The sequence below is a fragment of the Rosa rugosa genome, chromosome 3, assembly GCF_958449725.1.
Source record: "Rosa rugosa chromosome 3, drRosRugo1.1, whole genome shotgun sequence".
Classification (NCBI taxonomy): Eukaryota; Viridiplantae; Streptophyta; class Magnoliopsida; order Rosales; family Rosaceae; genus Rosa; species Rosa rugosa.
Window position 1 is genome coordinate 53884553 of NC_084822.1, and position 21141 is coordinate 53905693.

At 39.9% G+C, this 21141-nt stretch overlaps 2 protein-coding genes, 1 long non-coding RNA gene and 1 pseudogene across 7 annotated transcripts; all 4 read left to right on the forward strand.

Annotated features, from left to right (window-relative positions):
- Nucleotides 1-1858: 1858 nt before the first annotated feature.
- Nucleotides 1859-12749, forward strand: LOC133738822 (glutamate receptor 2.8-like; annotated as a pseudogene).
- A 311-nt stretch (nt 12750-13060) lies between these two features.
- Nucleotides 13061-16021, forward strand: LOC133738819 (glutamate receptor 2.2-like). The gene is made up of 4 exons (XM_062166475.1): nt 13061-13583; nt 13720-15047; nt 15160-15475; nt 15605-16021. The coding sequence occupies exons 1-4, from the start codon at nt 13295-13297 to the stop codon at nt 16009-16011; spliced, it is 2340 nt and encodes a 779-aa protein (XP_062022459.1). The 5' UTR covers nt 13061-13294; the 3' UTR covers nt 16012-16021.
- Nucleotides 16022-16245: 224 nt separating this feature from the next.
- On the forward strand, nt 16246-17247 carry LOC133738820 (glutamate receptor 2.7-like). Its single transcript, XM_062166476.1, has 2 exons — nt 16246-16380; nt 16541-17247. Exons 1-2 carry the CDS (start codon nt 16339-16341, stop codon nt 17111-17113), a joined length of 615 nt encoding a protein of 204 aa, XP_062022460.1. The 5' UTR covers nt 16246-16338; the 3' UTR covers nt 17114-17247.
- Nucleotides 17248-17737: 490 nt separating this feature from the next.
- LOC133738823 (uncharacterized) lies at nt 17738-20765 on the forward strand. 5 transcript variants are annotated; one of them, XR_009860275.1, is made up of 10 exons: nt 17738-17882; nt 17989-18131; nt 18247-18513; nt 18638-18706; nt 18955-19013; nt 19119-19226; nt 19388-19660; nt 19770-19842; nt 19958-20078; nt 20528-20765. It is a non-coding gene; the product is annotated as an uncharacterized LOC133738823 (long non-coding RNA). The 5 variants fall into 5 exon arrangements; XR_009860276.1 differs by having other exon boundaries at nt 17778-17878; XR_009860274.1 differs by lacking the exon at nt 17738-17882 and having other exon boundaries at nt 17907-18131.
- The last annotated feature ends 376 nt before the right edge of the window (nt 20766-21141 follow it).

Below are 21141 nucleotides of genomic sequence, written 5' to 3' on the forward strand. Positions count from 1 at the left end.
TGTTGTCGTGCTTCTCAGATACCGACAAAATATTTATAAGCTCATTAAACCTCGTAATTCGTCCAGCATTGAAGTCAGTGCGATATTGCTTTGACAGTACAATTGCATCGACAGGGAAGGTGGAGAGAGTCTTCTCAATTAGCTCTTCTTCTGTGATAGGTTTGTTACAGAACCTCAACATGGCTTTGAGGCGAAGAGCTTCTGAATTGTATTCAGAAACAGACTTGAAGTCGGAGAAGCGTATATTGTTCCACTGAACCTTCAAGTCAGGGAGGAGGGTATCTTGGATATTGCCAAAACGCTCCTCTAGCGCTACCCAGAGCTCTCTTGCATTCTTGATGGACATATACTCTAACCTGAGTGCTTTGTCCATATGACGTCGCATCAATATAACTGCATGAGCATGCTTTGTCGGTGTTCGAGCGAACACAAGATCCGGGTTAGGTACCTGGATTATAGGCAATATTCCTTGTGAAGTGAGGTGGTTCTCAACATCGGTGACCCAACTGTGGTATTCTGAGCCTGTTGAGTCGAGCATGGGAAAGTCGAGTCTAGGTTCATTCGACATCCTTGAAATAGTGTTGTCGGAAAGTCGCCGGAAAAGTCGCCAGAAAGTTGTCCGGAAAGTTGCTCGGCAGGTCTCGGCAGGTGCCGGCAGGAGCTGTCGGCAGGTGCTCGGCAGGTTGCTCGGCAGCTGCTCGGCAGGTCCCTGACAGATGTCGGCAGGAGCTGTCGGCAGGTGCTGTCGACAAGTCTCGGCAGGTCTCGGTAGGTGCTGTCGACAGGTCTCGGCAGATCCGCTCGGCAGGTGTCGGAAGGACTCGACAGCGGTCCGGCAACGGTTCAATTTTTCCGGTGGCCGGTTCAGTGGGTTTCCGGCCGGTTCTGGAGGTTCTGAAATCGGTTCTGGGCTTCTTGGATCAAGAGCTTTGATATGTGATAGGGTTTGGAGGTTTTTTTTTTTTTTGTAGGTTTAGGAAAATGACTTCGATCGGATGATGAACTTCCTCTACTCTTGTTTTTTCGATTCTAATTCTAGAGCGTCGTGCTGATAACGTGTTGAAGAACAATCGAAAACTGAACAGAGAGAAGGAGAGAGTGTAGATGGAGAGATTGAAGAGTGAATTGGTGAGTTTATTCTTCTCACATTGGAGGGTTTATATAGAGATAAAAAGCATAAAAAATACACTATTATAACCCCCACATTCCATTACACTTATCTCTTTACTATTGTACCTAATACATGATATATATAGACATTAATAGTATAAAATCAATTACACTATAACAATTACATTATTGTGTATGCAGACAAGACCAGACTTGTATCCAATTTATTCTCGTAGTTTTGTATATAAGACCATTAATTTTTAACTCTTATACTACCAAGCACATATTTTCTATTTCGCTTCACCTTGTTATCTAGGTATTTCTTATTTAATCGATTCAAGCCCTGATTCGATACAAAATTCCCTAGACTTTATTGCCAGCTTTCATTCCTCCCTCCAAACATCCTTCCCAGTTAGCAGAAAACACCTTCAACTAACAGAGCATAGTGACTGTAATTGTGTATTAATTTTGTGGTCGAGGTGAATTTGCAGGTGTACGTTTACTAAACATCCGATCCCCCTCTGTTAGCTGATGTTTCACAGGCAATATTGAACGTGACCGGAGAAGAGTTGATAATGAACATTCAAAACAAATGGTTTAGGAAGGAAAGCAACTGTCAAGATCTGAATACCAAGGTTTCTAATAGTGTTGGCACTAACATATAGTTTTTGGGTCCTCTTCCTCTTGGTCGGGTTTGTTTCATCATATTTCGTATCTTCGTACATTTACATTTACAGGCACAGGCACGTGTTGAGGCACTCGGATGCCAATTCAAAACCCCTCGAGATCAGCAAAGATCCGAGCCATGTTTGAAATTTTCAATGAGAAAGACATCAGCTGTCATACCTTTCAAAGCAAGCAACCACTAGTTGCGTTTAAGGCCTCATCGATCAGCAGCTGCCCAAAAAGTCCAGTACTCCACCACAATTCAAACCATACAGATTCAGATTCTGTTTCCAATATAGAGCAACCGCAAGATCGATGAATCTTCGGAAGAAGCTGCTGCAGCTACTAGGATGTTGTCACAGTCCAAGTAATGCACAGAACCACTCCATGAGGACCGTGACTTTGTATGTGTAAATAGAGAGGAAATGTTCCATATGGTTGTATAGATCAGTCGTCACATTGAGAAAATGAAATGCAGAGATACAAAGAGACCAAGCCCATATCTCAATGTCAGCCCATTTCAACATTGGGGTTTATCTTCATCTTCACTCTCCTCCAGGTTTGCATAAACCCCACGACAAACTTTCATTTTCTTGCAGTCTCCGATAGGTCAACGCCGGCTGCCACCGTCAAAAAGTCAACACCCGCCAAGATAGCCGGAGCACTACGGTGTCTCCGTTAAGATAAGTAACCAAGTCGTTGTCGTTTAGATTAATTCTGTACTGCTTTGATCTGACTCTTTGAATCTCTTACTCTGGTGAACCATGATTCCAGTTTTCAAGTTTCAACTCCGTTATTTTCTTTCTGTCATAATTTCTTCATCATTGTCACATCATAAAATTTTATCTTCAACTAGTACCATTCTCTGAGTTTGTGGAATTTTCTGGATATTATGCTTGAAAGTTGAAACAATGTTTAGAAGACTAGACCAACGGGTTCTACGAATTGTACCCTTCTTATTCCGTCATTGCCAAATAAAATCTTGGAGACTATTCACAAGCTAATCTTCCGAAATAACAAAGACTAATTCTTCATAAGGAATTTCTAGAAATATACCGTAAGAAATTGAGATTGTGATGTTCACTAACACTAGTCCTGTTCTGCTCACCAAGAAGAATTTTACGTTTTGATGTCGATTTAGTTTGTTATGTTTGAACTTTGAACTAGTTCAGCAATACTGCACTCCGAGTCCTTGAGAAATTTCCTGGTAATGTTACACTAGTCTTGTTATCCTTTGTTTATTCCATGATTGCCAAACGAAACCGTTAGTCAATTGCTATGACTTCCTCTTTTGTAGCATTGATCCTTTCTTTGTCTTTCTCTCAAAGTTATATTGTATGATACACTATTTTAAGTATATGATCTCGTCAGAGTGTCAATTACTTTTGGTTTATTTTACTCTGTTTTGAAGTTTTCCTCATCCTCCTGCAGATAGCATGCTTGTTTTCTAAGAATTTTTCCAATTTTGTCAGATGTCCTTGATGGAACTCATTTTTCAATTATGTTTACATCAGACCAAACACAAGTAGTGTTTGTTCTTCCTGCATTTAAAGCTTTCCAATGCCTACGTATATAATGGGTTGTTTGTTGTTGTTATTCTACCATCATTTGGGTGTGACCTTAGTACAAAACCAGATTAAGCAGCAGGCATTCTAAAGATTCCAAATATGATGAAGAAGAACCATACCAACCTTCACCTTCTTATCTCTATCTTTTTCCTCTTTACTTTCTGTTCATGGGTTTCCTTAGCCCTGGCACAATCTGAAACCTTATCCCAGTGAATGTGGGGGTTGTTCTCGATGACCTTAAGTATTCATTGACCAAGGATATTTGGTTGCGTTGCATGAAAATGGCTCTCGCAGACTTCTATGCTACTCATGCTCACTACAACAGAGAAAGTGCTAGGCACTGCAGAGAAAGTGTCGTCAGTGCAGCTGCTGCAGGTTCTCTCTATCTATTGTTATTATGATCATACTATATCTTTTGATTTTCGTCTGTAAGATTCATGCTTGTTCATTTTCAAATTATGATTCTTTCTTTTCCATCGAGATGCAGCTCTAGATCTGATAAAGAATGAACGAGTGAAAACCATCATAGGGCCAGTGACATCCATGCAGACGAGCTTTGTCATTAATCTTGGAAACCAGGCTCATGTACCTATTATATCATTTTCTGCTACAAGCCCTTCTCTTACTTCTCTCCGGATCCCCTATTTCTTTCAATTTGCACAAACTGACTCATCCCAAGTGGAAGCAATTAGTGCAATTGTTCAAGCCTTTGGATGGAGACAAGTCGTGCCTATCTATATAGAAACTGAGTATGGGGAAGGAATCATACCATACTTAACTGACGCCTTGCATGATGTAAATGCTCGTGTCCCATACCGAAGTGTAATTCCCTCATCAGCCACTGATGGTCAAATAGTTCAAGAACTTTCCAAGTTGATGACAATGGAAACCAGAGTCTTCATTGTCCACATGACAACTGATCTATCCTCTAGATTATTTGTCAAGGCAAAAGAGATTGGGATGATGAGTAAAGGGTATGTATGGCTCACTACTAATGAGATACTTAATAGATTACAGTCACAAAATTCTGCTGTCATTGATTCCATGCAAGGTGTACTGGGTGTACAAACTTTTGTTCCACTAACACCAGAGCTTGACGAACTCAAGATACGGTTGAAACAGCAATTCCATACACACAACCCAGCCATTAGTGCTGAATTGGATGTTTTTGGACTTTGGGCTTATGATGCTGTTTTTGCAGTGGCCATGGCAATTGAACAAGTAATTGGAACTCCAACTAGCTTTCCCTTCCAAGAGTCAAATGCTGCTTCCATCAACTCGACAGATCTTGAAGGTTTTCCAGTCTCTCAATATGGGCCAAAACTTCTCAGAGCTCTGTCAACTGCTAGATTTGAAGGGATAGCTGGACATTTCACGGTTGTTGGTGGGAAACGCAACTCATCAAATTTTCAGATAGTCAGTGTGAATGGCGGTGGAGCAAGAACAATAGGATTTTGGACACTGAAAAAGGGCCTTGTGAAAACATTGAATTCATCAGCAGGCTCGAGTAAAATTTCAAGTTCCAAATTCTCTCTCTATTCCCAAAGGATGGGAAATCCCAAAAAAAGGAAAGAAATTGAGAATTGGAGTTCCTGTCAAGGTTGATTTTACTGAGTTTGTTAATGTAGCAAAAGACAAAACTAACACAACGGTTGTCACAGGCTTCAGTGTTGATGTATTTAAGGCTGCAGTGAAACTATTACCATATGCTCTTTCTTATGAGTTCATTCCCTTTGCAAACGCTGATGGCACCAGTGCCGGCACTTACAATGAGTTGTGCTAGCAAGTATATCTTGGGGTAAATTCTATGCTTTTATTAGAATAAACGAAGTCATGACAATATTGTGCATATACATTTGTCTTCTTCTTCTTCTTCTTCTTTTTTTTTTTTTTTTTGTGTTTTTCAAATTATACATTTGTAAAGTTTAGTTCTGACCTTCAGATACTGGATTAAACTTTTGTCTCTTTGGCCTCCTTCATTATCAAAAAAAGGGAAAAAAAAATGAGCATTCATTTTTTCTTTTGCTGAGATGATAAATATCCTTATTGCTTGACAGAACTTTGATGCTGTGGTGGGAGATACAACTATTAGAGCAGACAGGTCATTATATGTGGACTTTACAATGCCATACTCAGAATCTGGTGTAGCAATGGCTGTGCCAGTCATCGACGTCAAGAGCAAACATGTATTGGCTTTCTTGAAGCCTTGGACATGGGACCTGTGGCTAACAATTTGTTTTTTCTTTGTCTATATTGGTTTTGTGGTTTGGGTTCTTGAACATCGAATTAATAAAGAATTCCGTGGCCCTCTCTTACATCAAGTTGGCACCAGTGTCTGGTTCTCATGCTCAACAATGGTGTTTGCACATAGTAATCTCTCTCTCTAATCTAGTTACTAAAGTTCAATAGGTTGTACTAGCTGCATTTATTAAACTTCGTTTCATAAGTTTTCAGGTCCTATATTTCTTTTTAATTAACTACTTCCATCTGCGATTTACAGGGGAGAGACTTGTTAGCAACTTGGCTAGATTCGTTATGATTATCTGGGTGTTTGTTGTGCTTATATTGACCATAAATTACACAGCCAGTTTATCATCATTGTATAAAGTTGAACAACTCCAGCCAACAGTTACTGACATAGAGGTTCTAGTAAGGCATCGGGATAATGTAGGCTGCATAAAGAATTCTTTTGTTTACGATCTCCTGAAACAAGTAGGTTTTGATGATTCTAAGCTGAAGGATTTTGAAACAATAGAAGAAATTGATGAAGCTCTTTCAAAAGGGACTGTGAATGGTGGTATTGCTGCTTTTGTTCATGGAACCCCCAAGATGAAGCTTTTTCTTGCCAAATATTGTTCTAAATATACCATGATTGGACCCATCTTTAAAACTGACGGATTTGCCTTTGTAAGATCTCTCTCTTATTTGCCTACACTACATAGTGTATCTGAAAATTTGATTCTTATCTCTAGATGAGATTTTTTTTTATATAATTAATGTATGTGTATGATTCTGTTTGCATAATTTGCTGGGATGACATTACAGGTGTTTCCGAAACGTTCCCCACTTGTAGCCGATGTTTCACAGGCAGTCCTAAACATGACTGGAGGACAGGAGATATTGAATCTTGAAAAGGAATGGTTCGAGAAAGAATCCAGTTGTCAAGACTCGAGTGATGCAACAGTTTCTAGCAATCGTCGTGGGCTTGGTAGCTTTTGGGTCCTGTTCCTCATTGCCGGTTTGGCTTCAGTACTTGCTATGTGTTGAAGGATATCGACATAATGTGTGCCTCTACAAACTAGGGTTAGAGTTGTAATAGGAAAGTACCCTAGGTATACTAATTGTATTTCGATTCTGTTACCTTTTGTGTACTCTGTAAACTCCCTATATAAAGGGCTCCTATTATCAATAATAAACAATTCTATTCTCCTACAACACGTTATCAGCACGAGTTCTAACCCTAACTTCAGAAGAAAAAACCCTAGAACTTCTTCACTGCCGCCAACCCAAAAAAAAAAAAAAAAAAAAGCAAAAAAAAAAAGGAGGAGAGGCAGACTAACAGCAGCGCCCCCGTGCCCACGTCGAACTACACCAGCAGCCCAGCCTCCTGCGCAGCCTCCCTGCATCCTACAACATGTTATCAGCACGACAATTCTGCAACCCGCGCATCCTGCAACCCGCGCACCACTGCTGCCCCAGCCCTCCTCCGATCAGCACACCGCCTGCTTCCCTGCACCCATACCACCGGCGAAACTGCAGCAGCAAGCCCACTGCAGCAGCCCTCCTCCGCATAGCCCAGCAGCCCTCTGCCCTGCCCAGCAGCCCAGGCCGTGATCTGCAACAGCCCAGCCCTCCTCCGATCTGCACACCGGCGAACTGCAGGGAGAAGAACCAGAGGAAGAAAAGTCGCGAAAAAAAAAAGGGGGAGGGAGGAAGACCGAAAAAAAAAAACAGAAAAAGAAGGGACCCGACCCGAAAAGAAAAAAAAGGGGAAAAGGAAAGGAGGGGACCCGGCCGGCCAGAAAGAAAAAAAAAAGGGGAGGAAAGCCCAAGAAAAAAAAAAAAAAAACACGCGCGTGTCCTTAAGCCAAGAACAATCACGTAAGTTTTTATAATTAAGGTTGCTGCTTTCTTGTATTTAAATTCCTTTTATTTTCTGCAAATATTAGAATATATGCTGCCAAATGGTTTTGAGTATTTAACAAAGCGGAATTGTGGGGATTCACGCTTAACGAACTAAGAGTGTTCGTATGAACTAAGAGTGTTCATAATTAAACGAACTAAGAGTGTTCGTGTGAACTAAGAGCGTTCACAATGCTTGGACTAAGAGCGTCCGTAAGCATCAAATTGTGACCATATTAAAACATCATGGTTTGGTCTAATCCAAAAGAGATTCTTGGAAATTGATTTCTTGGTAGCATAGCTCGGAAATCTTATTATTTTAGTTTTCGTGGAAGTTTAGCTCCGAAACTAATATATCTTCTCTTCTTATTTTCAGGATGTCGAATGAACCTAGACTCGACTTTCCCATGCTTGACTCAACAAGCTCGGAGTACCATAGCTGGGTAACCGATGTTGAGAACCATCTCACTTCAAAGGGAATATTGCCCATAATCCAGGCACCTAACCCGGATCTTGTGTTCATCCCAACACTTGCAAAACATGCTCAAGCAGTCATCTTGATGCGACGTCATATGGACAAAGCACTCAGATTGGAGTATATGTCGATCAAGGATGCAAGAGAGCTATGGGTAGCGCTAGAAGAGCGTTTTGGCAATGTCCAAGATTCCCTCCTCCCTGACTTGAAGGTTCAATGGAACAATCTGCGCTTTGCTGACTTCAAGTCTGTTGCTGAATATAATTCAGAGGCTCTTCGCTTACAATCCATGTTGAGATTTTGTGGGCAACCTGTCACAGAGCAAGAGCTAATTGAGAAGACTCTCTCCACCTTCCCCGTTTCAGCCATTATGGTATCAAAGCAATACCGTACTGAAGTCAATGCTGGACAGATCACGAGGTTTCATCAGCTTATCAATATTATATCTGTAGCTGAGAAACATGATAACATACTCGTGAGGAATTATAATTCAAGGCCCATTTGAACTAAGAGCGTTCATGAGGCAAATTATAATGAACCCAAAGGAGGGCGCAAGGAGCGGTACCCTAAGAATGGGGGACAAGAGGGACGTATGGGCCCATATAACCGCCCTAACCAGGAAGGAAACCGCAAGTTTGGTGCGGATACACGTGGTGGTAATGCCACACGTGGGAGAGGGGGTCGTGGTATCCCTAGTCGTAATGATGGCTCAATGGGTCGTGGTGGTGGCACCAACCCTCCTAGGGAACGCCCGCAACGTGCACAACGTGCACCTCAATTAAAGGGAGGCAACCGCAATGATGAGTGTCATCGATGTGGATCAATTGAGCATTGGTTCAAGCAATGCAAGGCAAGTGAGGAACTAGCTGTAAGCTACAGGGCATATAGAGACATGAGAGAGCAAGAAGTGTACCTTGCAGAAGAAGAAGAAGATGGTGGAGATGTCAATCTCACCATAGAGGACTTCAAAGCTGAAGATGAAGTGCACATGGATGCAACAGACTTTGATTAGATTAGTCCTTTTTATTTTTCCAAGAACTTTTGTAATGGCAATTTGCCTTAGTCAATAAATGACAATTGTATTAACTCTTTCTTATGTGGCAGACCCAATAAAATGTGATGTCTAGGAAAGTCATTGAGATTCTTGGTACTTAAGAGAGCCTCGCTCCACCAACATCTCTCTCTACTTTCCTGGTCATATTTGATTGGAGTTACCAAACGGATAGAGTGACTACAATGTGTCTTACTTTGATTTTATTTTGGATTAGACTTTGGAAACTTTGATGTAATCATTGGCTATTAATAAAGTGTCAATTCTTTTACTTAATGTCTTGGACATACCTTAATTCGAACTTTATTATATAAGAGCCAATGATTTTCATGTGGAAACACATTATGAGAATGGACAGAGTTCCTTTGCATCACCTCTAATGACTACGGACATAAACGAGTATTAGAGAAACTTATGTGTCGCTCTAGTGGGTTGTATGCAACCACTATTTGAGTTATTGAATCCATCTATGTCATGAGAGACGACTTATGGGATTTTGACACATATAGGCTTTGACATGATGATCCGTGTATTAAAGACTTTACACGAACATCCATTTTCAGAACGAAGAAAAGTAAGAACCAAGAATTGGTTCGAGGAGCTGCACATGCGCCTCATAGCGCCATGATTGTGCAAAGATAGGCCATACATGGCCAGTGCCGCCCACCCCCTGCGGCAAATACATGGCATTGACGCCATAAACTCCTCTATCTACTTCTCAAGTCTATTGTGACACTATGGCTTCACCAAAACCTTTATTGGTTGATTATAAAGCCCATGTTTCGTTCTGTAAAGCCTGTTATTTAGGATTGAGACCATCCTATGCAAAGGAGATTGAGGAAATAATTCCATTCTCACAAAGAATCTAAGGGAATTCTATGGATTTGATCAACCAACTTGCGGACCATATAGATGTTTTATGGTGTTGGTTGATACGCAAACACGCTGGTCACGTGTTGTGCCATTATCCACTCGTAATGCTGCTTATACTGCACTCCTAGCACATAACATATGGCTACGGGCTCACTACCCAGATCATCTCATTCAGTCAATTTGACTTGATAATGCTAGAGAGTTTACATCGACAATTTTCGATGACTATTGCATATCATTGGATATTGATATCAAGTATCATATTCCCATGTACACACCCAATTGGTCTCGCGGAAAAGCCACCATTAAACGACTACGATGGTAGCCCGGACATTGGTAATGCGCACCAATATTTCCGCTTGGGTTATGCAATATCGCATGCAGCTATGCTAATTCGTCTACGACTCATAGCAGCCACTCAACTTTTATTTGCGTTACAGCTAGTGACTGGGTTCAAGTCTAATATCTCGTATTTATGCATATTTGAGTGTGCGGTTCATGTGCCAATTGCGCCGCCACAGCGCATCAACATGAGTCATTGCAACGAATGCATATATATATAAGTCCGCTACGTAGAACCCTTGACAGGCGATCTCTATTTCGCTGGATTTGCGAATTGTCACTTTGATGAGACAGTCTTCCCGTCGTTAGGGGGAGATTAGAACGTCAATGTTCAACAGGAAAGACAGGAATTGTCGTGGTCTGTCCCCACTATGTCTCATCTTGATCCCCTAAAAGTGACGAGATCACATATACCTGCTGCAAACATGCCTGCAAGGATTGATGTCCCCATAAGAGGACATGGTGTCACCCAGAGAAGATGGGTACGGCACCACCACCATGGATGGTGGTATGGTGACGCCACAAGGTGGCATAATGGCGTCATAGGCCATGGGTTCCGCTAGAGAGCGTAGGAGACCCATAGGTTCGATGGATTCTCGCCCTAAGAAGAGAGCGAGTTTGGCACAACTTGATCCATTGATCATTGATACTCAAAATCCGTCTCATGAGAATATTTTGGATTGTGGTTATGTCCAAGAGACATCATTGGGGGACGCCTCAATGTTAGAACCAATTCCTGATAATATAGAGATCTCTACGAACTACACTAGTGTACATGATCGAGGACGTGGAATTATTGAGACCAATGACATTGAACCTTACTCCGTTGAAGAATGCCAACGTAGAGAAACTTGGCCTAAATGGAAAGATGCGATCCAGGTTGAATTGGATTCACTAACGAAGAGGAAGGATTTCGGGCCTGAGATGCCAACACCTCCTAATATCAAACCTATTGACATTAACAGGTCTTCGTTAGATAGCGTGATGAGGAAAAGAGATGGCAATCTCACCTTATGGCGCAAGGTTTCTCACAACGCCCTGGAATCGACTACGAGAAGACATATTCTCTCGTAATGGATGTCATTGCACTCCACTACCTTGTCAGTTTGGTAGCTTCCAAATAACTGAACATGCAGCTTACAAATGTGGTCACTACGTATCTTTATGAGGATCTAGATACGGAATATAATGAAGGTTCTTGTGGACTTCATTTACCCAAGTCAAGTGGCTTTAGACCACGGAGCGCATTTGCAACGAGGTTGAAATGCTCACTAAAGTGACTACTTGATTGGGAAGGGATATGATGAACTATGCCCACGCGTTTCCATGACAAGTTCCGGATTTGCAATTGTCGCGGTTTATGTTGATAAACATAATTGGAACCCTTGAGAGTTAAGGGAAACCGCTGAACACCTGAAATCCAAGTTTGAGAGGAAGGACCTTGGGAGAACACGGTTTTGTCTAGATTCAGAACTTGTATACCGTGTCAATAGGTATTTTGATAAAGTCAAAGATGCACTCCCATGGTCGTCCGTAGTCTTGGCCCTAAAAGGGATCCGTTTCGTCCCAGGGATGATGACGAAGACGTGTTAATAACAGAAGTGCTTACTTATGTACAATAGGCGCATTATTGTGCTTAGCACAATACAAGACCGGACACCTCAATTGTTATGAACTTGTTGGCTAGATATAGCCCCGTGCCAACGCAACACCATTTAGATTGGTATAAAGACAATCTTTCGATATTTGAGAGGTACGATTGATATGGGCTTGTTCTATCCCTACAGAGAAAAGAGATAACGGAAGTGTGGGATCGGACCCCACAAGGCAAAATGCCACCTTCAATAAACAATTCTATTCTCCTACAACACTATGGTTATATTTGTAGCTTCCTTCATTTATAGGCATAGGTTCGTGTTAGTGCAACCAGCTGATTCAGAACCCTCAATATGGAGAAAGATCCGAGCTCTGTTCAAAATTTTCAATGAAAAAGACCTCGACTCTCACACTTTCAAAAGGAGTAATCGACAAAGAGATGCAGTTATGGACTCGCCAAACAACTTCCCAGGAACTTTAGTCCACCACAATTCGGATCACACTGATCAAATAAACTCTTTGTTTATTGGAGATCGAGCAACAAACAAGCTCAATTGTTGTGATCAACTACTTCCTTCACCTACTGAGGTTGTGATCACAGTTCAAAAAATGCAGAGAACTACTTCTAACACAGCTCAAGAATACAATTGATCAGTGTCACATACATAAATTACGTCATTAATTATGTATGCAGACAGAAGAAAGGTCGCATAACAAGATCAGACCCACTAATATGCAATTCTTGTAGTTTTTGACAAGACCTTCAGGCACATATTTTTTGTTTGGCTTCACCTTGTTCTGTAAGTATTTCTTAACTAATTGATTGAAGCCCCATAATTCATCTGAGAAGGAATATTCATGTTTTGACCCGTATCCTGAAAATTTATGGACAAAATTTCCCAGACTTTCTCACCCGCTTTCATTCCTCCAAACATCCCTCCCAGTCAGCAGAAATCACCTTCAACAGAGCATATTGATTGTGATGTGTGATGGAGATGGAGTGATTGATGTATTAGGTAAAGGTTAATGTAATCCTAAACAAATGATGACAGTCCTAGTTATTTATTTGTTTAGGCACAAATTGGATCATTGACAGTGTCTCCGTAATATTAATCTCTTTTTCTTCCATTAGAAGGAAGAATATTCCTAGGTTTGGATGTAGACTTTGGTATTTATGAACTGTAAAATTCCTGGAAATGCTTGTGTCAATCTTTGTTCCTTTCATTCCGTAGTTGCCGGCCAAGTAAAAAAATTAAGACAACATGACAAAGTTTCTCTTTTGCAACATCTAAAATACTGATAGAACTGGGATTGAAATTTCCTTGAAGAATTTCTTTATAGCTTTTTCAATAATCATCAACATATAGAATAAGTAGCTAGTGTTTGTTCTTTCCCTATTCAAAATATTCTGACGCAGCATATAAGTAGGTTTATTAGGATACCTGAAAGGAACACGATCAGATCAAACATAGAGATTCAGAAGATTCAAACATGATAAACAAAATGTACTCTTCCAACCTTAATAAACTTGCTCTTACCTCTATCTTTGTCTTGTTTCTTTCTTCATGGATTTCCTTAGCCATTCCACAAAACGAAACAAGGATCCCAGTTGACATGGGGGTTGTTCTTGATGACCTTAACTCAGTGAGGGGCAAGATTTGGTTGAGCTGCATCAAAATGGCCCTGTCAGACTTCTATTTTTATCATCCTCACTACAAAACTTGGCTGGTCTTGAACACTAGGGACTCGAAGAAGAATGTTGTCGCTGCAGCTGCCTCAGGTCTCTTCCAACACCTACCATAACTAATTGCTGATTTCCTAAACTTTGCTTTATGTTCTAACTTCCGAATATGTAAAATAGCCTCTCTGTTTTTTTTAGTGTAATGATCTTTTGTTTTTGATTGACACACTAACAGCACTAGATCTGATAAAGAATCATGAAGTACCAGCCATCATCGGGCCAGTGACATCGATGGAGACAAGCTTTGTCATTAATCTCGGAGACCAAACTCATGTGCCCATCATATCATTTTCTGCAACAAGTCCTTCTCTTACTTCGCTCCGGAGCTCCTACTTTTTCCAATTTGCACAGAATGACACATCTCAAGTGAAAGCTATAAGTGCGGTTATCAAAAACTTTGGGTGGAGACTAGTTGTGCTCATATACATAGACACTTCGTATGGGGAGGCAATCATACCATTTTTAACCGATGCCTTACAAGAAGTGGGTATTGGTGTCTCCTACAGGAGTGTCATTTCCCCCTCTGCAGCCGATGATCAAATTGCAAACGAGCTTTACAAGTTGATGACCATGCAAACTAGAGTCTTCATTGTCCATATGACAACCAATCTATGCTCTAAGCTATTTGCCAAGGCAGAAGAGATTGGAATGATGGTTGAAGGCTATGTTTGGTTAACCACTAATGGGATTACTAATCGTTTAACTTCAATGAATTCTTCAGTCATCCATTCCATGAATGGAGTTATAGGTCTGCAAACTTATGTCCAGAAAACAAGAGAGCTGGAAGAATTCAATCTCCGGTGGAAAAGGCAGTTCCAAAAAGACTATCCACACATCGTTGGTGCTGAATTGGATGTTTTCGGATTTTGGGCTTATGATGCTACTTTTGCCATAGCAATGGCAATTGAACAAGTGATTGGGACTACAAGTAGTTTTGGTTTCCAAAAGCCAAATGCCTCCAACAAGTCCACAGATATTCTTGAAAGTTTTCCCATCTCTCCATATGGTCCAAAACTTTGCCAAGCCCTATCGACTACTAGATTCCCAGGCATTGCTGGAGATTTCATGCTCATTGATGGGCAACTTCAATCATCCAATTTTCGGATAATTAATGTCAACGGCCGTGGAGCGAGAACAATTGGATTTTGGACACCACTGCATGGACTTGTAAGCAAAATGAGTTCCACAAATTCCACATGCCATCTTGGACCGGTTATATGGCCAGGAGAGTCTCTCTCTGTTCCCAAAGGGTGGGAGATCCCAACAAAGGGGAAGAAGTTGAGAATAGGAGTTCCTGTTAGGGATGGGTTTACTGAGCTTGTTAAGGTAACAATAGATCCAACCACCAACACAACGGATGTTACCGGATTCAGTATCGATGTATTTAAGGCCGTAGTTGACATGTTACCATATGCTCTTCCTTATGAGTTCATTCCCTTTGCAAAGCCTGATGGCACCAAAGCTGGCACTTACAATGACTTGTGCTATCAAGTCTATCTTGGGGTAAATTTTCTATCTTTAGATGCATACAATAACTCATCGTCATATTGCTTACCTATTCCTTGACAACTATATATAAAAACGTCACTCAACTACATACTTTATGATTTAACAGAATTTTGATGCTGTAGTCGGAGATACAACAATTCGAGCAAACAGGTCTCTGTATGTGGACTTTACGATGCCATATGCAGAAGCCGGTGTAGTAATGGTTGTGCCCGTCATAGACACAAACAAAAGAAGTGCATGGGCTTTCTTCAAGCCATGGCAATGGGACCTTTGGCTTGCAACTCTTATTTCCTTGTTGTTAGTAGGTTTTGTGGTTTGGGTCGTTCAGCATCGAACTAATGAAGATTTTCAAGGCACTACCGCACAACAAGAAGTTGGCAATGTTATATGGTTCTCCTTCTCAACCATGGTTTTTGCTCAACGTAATTTTTCATGACCTCACTCTAAAATCAAGTTAAAACGATTTTCCCATATATATATATTAACTTTTTTAGTATCATAAATATATATAAGTAATTCATCAATAACAAATTTTCTTGTGAACTATACAGGAGAGAGAGTGGATACCAACTTGGCTAGATTTGTTATGATAATATGGGTATTTGTTGTGCTAGTACTGACAATTAATTACCAAGCAAGTCTAACCTCTATATATACGGTCGAAATACTCGAGCCAACTGTTACCAATATCAAGGATCTATTGAGGAAGGGGGAAAACATCGGCTACATACCAACTGCTTATACTTACGAGATGTTGAAGCAAGTAGGTTTTGAAGATTCCAAGCTTATGGCTTTGGGAACTATGGAAGCAATTGATGAAGCTCTTTCGAAAGGGAGTGCAAACAGTGGCATTGCTGCTTTTGTTGATGAAACTCCCTACATGAAGCTTTTCCTTGCAAGATACTGCAACAAATATAGTATGATTGGCCCCATATTTTTTTTTTTTTTTTTTTTTTAAAAGGCTTGGATAGGTGAGGAAGGATCCTACCTATCCACTTAAATTAAGAGAAGGAAAACCAAAATACAAAGGAGGGGGACCAAAGCCAAAACCTCCCAGATAAAAGGAAAGCGTACATGACACTAACGAAAACGAAAGTTCGGAAGACCTAATTGGTCTCTGTTACAATGTGCAAGTATAAAGGGTGGAGCAGAGTCCCACCAAAACAAGCTTGTAGAAGCTGTACCAAAATTCGCTAATGCATCCGCAACTTGATTACCTTCTCGAAAAATGTGTGATGAGCGGAAGTTCATTTGAGAAATACGATACAAGCAATTGCGCCATTCGATGCGAAGCATCCAAGGAACTAAATTAGGTGGTCATGGCTTTGTAAGATCTCTCACCTCTATCTCCCTTGTTATGTGTGTGCGTGTGTTTTGTGTATGGTCGTCTTCTTAGTGCAATATAGGGGCACGAGTGATGGATTTCTGTTGTAATATATGGTCCATTAAATACAATAATATATTGATTTTTTTAGGTGACCTTGCAGGTATTTCCAAAACGCTCTCCTCTTCTACCCGATGTTTCCCAGGCAGTCCTAAATGTCACCGGAGGAGAGAAGATAATGAATATCGAAAACAAATGGTTCAAGAAAGACAGCAATTGTCAAGACTTTAGTAACCCAAAATTTTCTAGCAATAGACTTGATTTTAAAAACTTTCGGGTCCTATTTTTCATTACTTGGGTGGCTTCAGGAGTGGCTCTCATCCTATATTTAGTTCGGTTCAGTTACAAGTATAGGGACGTTTGGAATTCTGAAACCTCTACGCTTAGAAGGATTGGGGCCATGTTGGGAAAGTTTTATGAAATAGACCCTTCTAGAAGCAACCAGAGAGCGGATGTAGTACTTACAGCCTCTACAAACCTCAATGGCACAGAAAGTCCAGAACTCGGCCAGAATTGGAACCAAACAAATACGAATTCTGTGTTTTCTTCTGATTCTGAAGAGCAACGAGCACCCTCAACTGATCGAGCATCTCCAGAAATAGCTACTACATCTACTGAGTCTGCTGCTGCAGTTCAAGAAATGCATTCAATTACTCCAGCTGAAACAGCTCATTAATATACAAATTCAGCTCAATAATATTATATATCATCAAATAATTAAATAGACAGTTCTAAATTATTGTCATGCACGAACCTTTCATTTATTTCACTTTTCTTTAATTCAGTGCATAACATTATCAGTAGGGGATGATGATTCCTACACCACAAAAATGAAAAAGCATTTCTCTTGATTTTTTTTTTTTTAACATTTCTCTTCACCAAAATGTTCATAGATGTATCAACTTCAAATCTTCCTCTTTTGATTGAAAAAAAAAAAATTGCAGTTCTCTAGCTAGATCACTTGTATTAATTAAGCAAATGTCATATACCTATATATGTCTTGACTAAGACCTACTCTTGAATATGTAATCTAATATATAGTAAGTTATTAAATATTACAACAAATTAAAGCCAAAAAAAGAAAAGTTAGTGTGGGAGCAAAATTAGAGTCAATTAATTAACACATGCACAAACGCTTGAGCCCAGTTCAACAAATCGATTTGGAAAGTGTTATACCGCACCTAATTCTGACAAGGAACCTTCCACTACTAGAATTTGGGCCATAGAGCACCGATCTGGGCCACTATTTAACTTTGGTCTCCATTCTCAGTTAGTGTGGCACCGTTGCCTTGGATTGGTGAGTCTTCACGACGCATTCACTGAACAACGGTGCTCCCTAAATTTATACTAATATAGAATTGGGCCTCGTCACTAGTTGAGTAGTTCACAACCCAAATAACGGTGTGATTGGAGACTTTCAATATATCGAGCAAAAGGGAAAGTAGGTATGCTTTTGTTTTCATTTTCATATAGATCTCTCTCTCTCTCTCTCTCTCTCTCTCGTGTAGATCTGCCATTGTTTTCAACGATCCGTGCTTAATTGGTTTGTAGATGGTTCGATATTGGTTCTTTTCCAATTTGGTGCTCGTAGATCTTCCGGTTTTGGTCCATTTCTTCACTCATTGTGCGGCATGTTTCATCTTCAAACCCTAATCCATCTCCCCTCCGCTTTCTTCACACCCTTTTCCGATCAGGTATATATGTGCTTAATAAGATTTGTTGCAAGTTTTCTTCTTTAATTTTTTGAGGGGCTTTCAACTAGCATTAATTGGTTTTTATGTATCTTTCTTCTCTCTGCATCTGCCATAGCCTGTTTAGGATGATTTGCTTTCCATGCCTACAAACCATTACGCTTCGGAGGCTACGGTCTATTATACTCCTCAAACTCCAAACCTAACCTTTAATGGATTCCTTTAGAGGTGCAGAACATGAGGAGCGGAAAGCAAGGGCCTTAGCTGCAGCTGCCACGGAGTTGGAAAGACTTCTCAGAAAGGAAGATTTTGGTAGAATGAAGATTGTTGCTTGCATTAGCTGATTTTTGTGCACTACCTTCAGTTTCTTGATAACAGTATTTATGTAATGTTCTTTGTTTCCAAAATATCCTAAACTCTATCCATTGCCTCCTAAACTTACTGTGTATGAATTGGCTTTATGATTATGTTAGATTGTACTTGACCTCCAGTTGTTTCCTAACTCTTAGGTGATCGGACAATTCAATGTTGGCTTCATTGTTGGGAAATTAGATCAAGATTTATTTATAGTAGATAAGGTATTTTTCTAGCAATGCTTCTCAAGTTCTCGTTAAGTTTTCTATTGGTTGATGTTAATTCTTCCTTCGTAATTTATCCTCTTTATTACCACGGTGAACATTTGTGTTTGGAACTGATCGCCAATTTGATTGGAGATTTTTTGCTTAACATTTCTTTTCCTCCTCTAAGAAAGACTAACACTGTTTTACTTCCTGTTCGTTGATGAAATCAATGGAACTAATCCCTTCATAAATAATTTAACCTGCAGCCGAGCATTCTGGGACAAGAGATCAGTCAAGAAGTCAATGGTGATGCACAGATTGCGAGGTATGATTTCTGACAATTCTTAAGGTTCTTTACGTTTGCCAGAATTTTAGTTGCAGTCACTTTACATTAATGCACTCTTTTGTCTTTCTCGTTAATTTTTAACAGGACTCAGGAGTTATGTGTTCAAAATTATGGGAGGCTGTGACAAGAAATTGTTTCCTTTGAAGCAAGGAGTGTTAACCCCAGGGTGTGTTCGCCTTTTGCTCCACGGGGGTATGTTACAATCCAAAAGTTTTTGTGGGGGAGGGAGGGAGAGAGAGAGAAAAAAAAAGGCAATTGATTTTAGGATGTTGGTTTTCTGTTTTAGTACTAACTGCTTTGATTTTTCTTGAACATTGTTTGATTTTGCCACTGATTTGTGCATATTATTTTAGGAGCCTCATGCTTCCAAGGACATGGAAGGAGGTATAGTGAGCGAAGAAGGAAGTCTGTTCATGGATGAATTGTTAGTCCAGACCTTTTTGTGTTGAACTTCGTCATTGTTAAGAAAGGTGACAATGACCTTCCTGGACTGACTGATGTTGAAAAGCCAACAGTGAGAGGTCCAAAGAGGGCTTCCAAGATCCACAAGTTATTTAACCTCACCAAGGACGATGATGGTAGGAAGTATGTCAACACTTAACGCAGAAAATTCACATCCAAAAATGGTGGGTTTTGACTTGTTAATTCACTTAGTGAAATAAAGTTTTAGGGTGCTACTTTTGATCTACTATCTGAGCATTGAACTTTACTTATTGTTGAGTTTTGCTTTTGTAGGTTTGCTTACATGTAGAGTGAGTTGCAGACTTAGATGGTGTAATGAGTTACCTTAGGCCTGCAAACCAGTGTGGTAACTTCACTGACCATAGACTCATTTTGTAGGTTGGTTAATGATAGCTAAACTAGGAGAATTGACCAGTATACTTTTATCATGCTTATATTGTGTACATATTTTTACTTGTCAGGTGGAAATCACAGCAGCAACCATGAAGCAGTGTTATGTTAAGCCATGTGCAGGGGTGATGCGATAACGTACTAATGTATATGTAGATATATGGGTTGTCGCCACCATGTCTGTAAATGCAGGTAGTTAACTTTATTCTCTTATATTTTTGAAGTAACATATTTTCTTTTGCTTTTCACTTTTATCATATGGGTTAGAAATCACAATATATATGAATGTGAAGTTAAAAAAGATCATGTTATGATTTACTGTATTTAATCATATCAGATTGCATTGCCAAATGAAAAGCATCGAGATTCTGATATTTCTAGTTTTTGTATTGGAAAGGGATTGGAATTGATCTATATGTATGTATCGTAACTATTATAATCAATCATTATGTTTGGGTGATGCAGTTTTTCTTCTATGTAGAATGAGTTGTGGGTTTAGATGGAGTAATGGATATTGTATTTTTGGTTTGTTAGCAAATTGTTGTGATGTCAACACTGTTAGTAACTTCATATTTAAAACTGCTGAGTACACATGGTGGAGATGGCCTATGTATTAATTGTACCTTTTGTTTTTTTGGCAGATATTGGAAATCAGAACTGCATGTGTTGTGTTATGCAGCAATTGTGCAAAGGTTGCTACATAAAATCAATTTTTTTTTCCCTCTCTTTTTCCCTTTCCTATAGAACTCTATTGATGTCTGCAACTGCAAGTTATATTCTGTAACAATGAAATTGGCACTCTGACTATGTAAACCAGTTTTGCAATGAATGTATGGATGTTGAAATCATTTAGTTTGTTCATAATATTACTATTGGTTATTCCAGCTGCTTTCTATTAATTGTAATGCCACATGGCATGTAGGTGGATGAAGAATAGTGCCAAATTTGGCATTAATATTTTTTTAATTAAATAAAAAATCTAGTTTTGCCACGGTAAGAAGGGTGCCAAATTTGATTTGACAGCTGACAAGAGTTATAGGTGATGATGGCACCATTAGGCAATTGGTGCTCTATGTCACATTAGAAACTGGAGCAAAGGGGACTGACACAATAAGGGTGGCTGCATAGTGGCTAATGTGATGAAGGGTGTCAATTGTAGCCAACTCACACCAATACTGGATGGTGTCCTATAGCCAGATTTCTAGTAGTGTTCCCTGAAGAGTACCCGGGAAAAATAAAATACTAGCAGATAAAC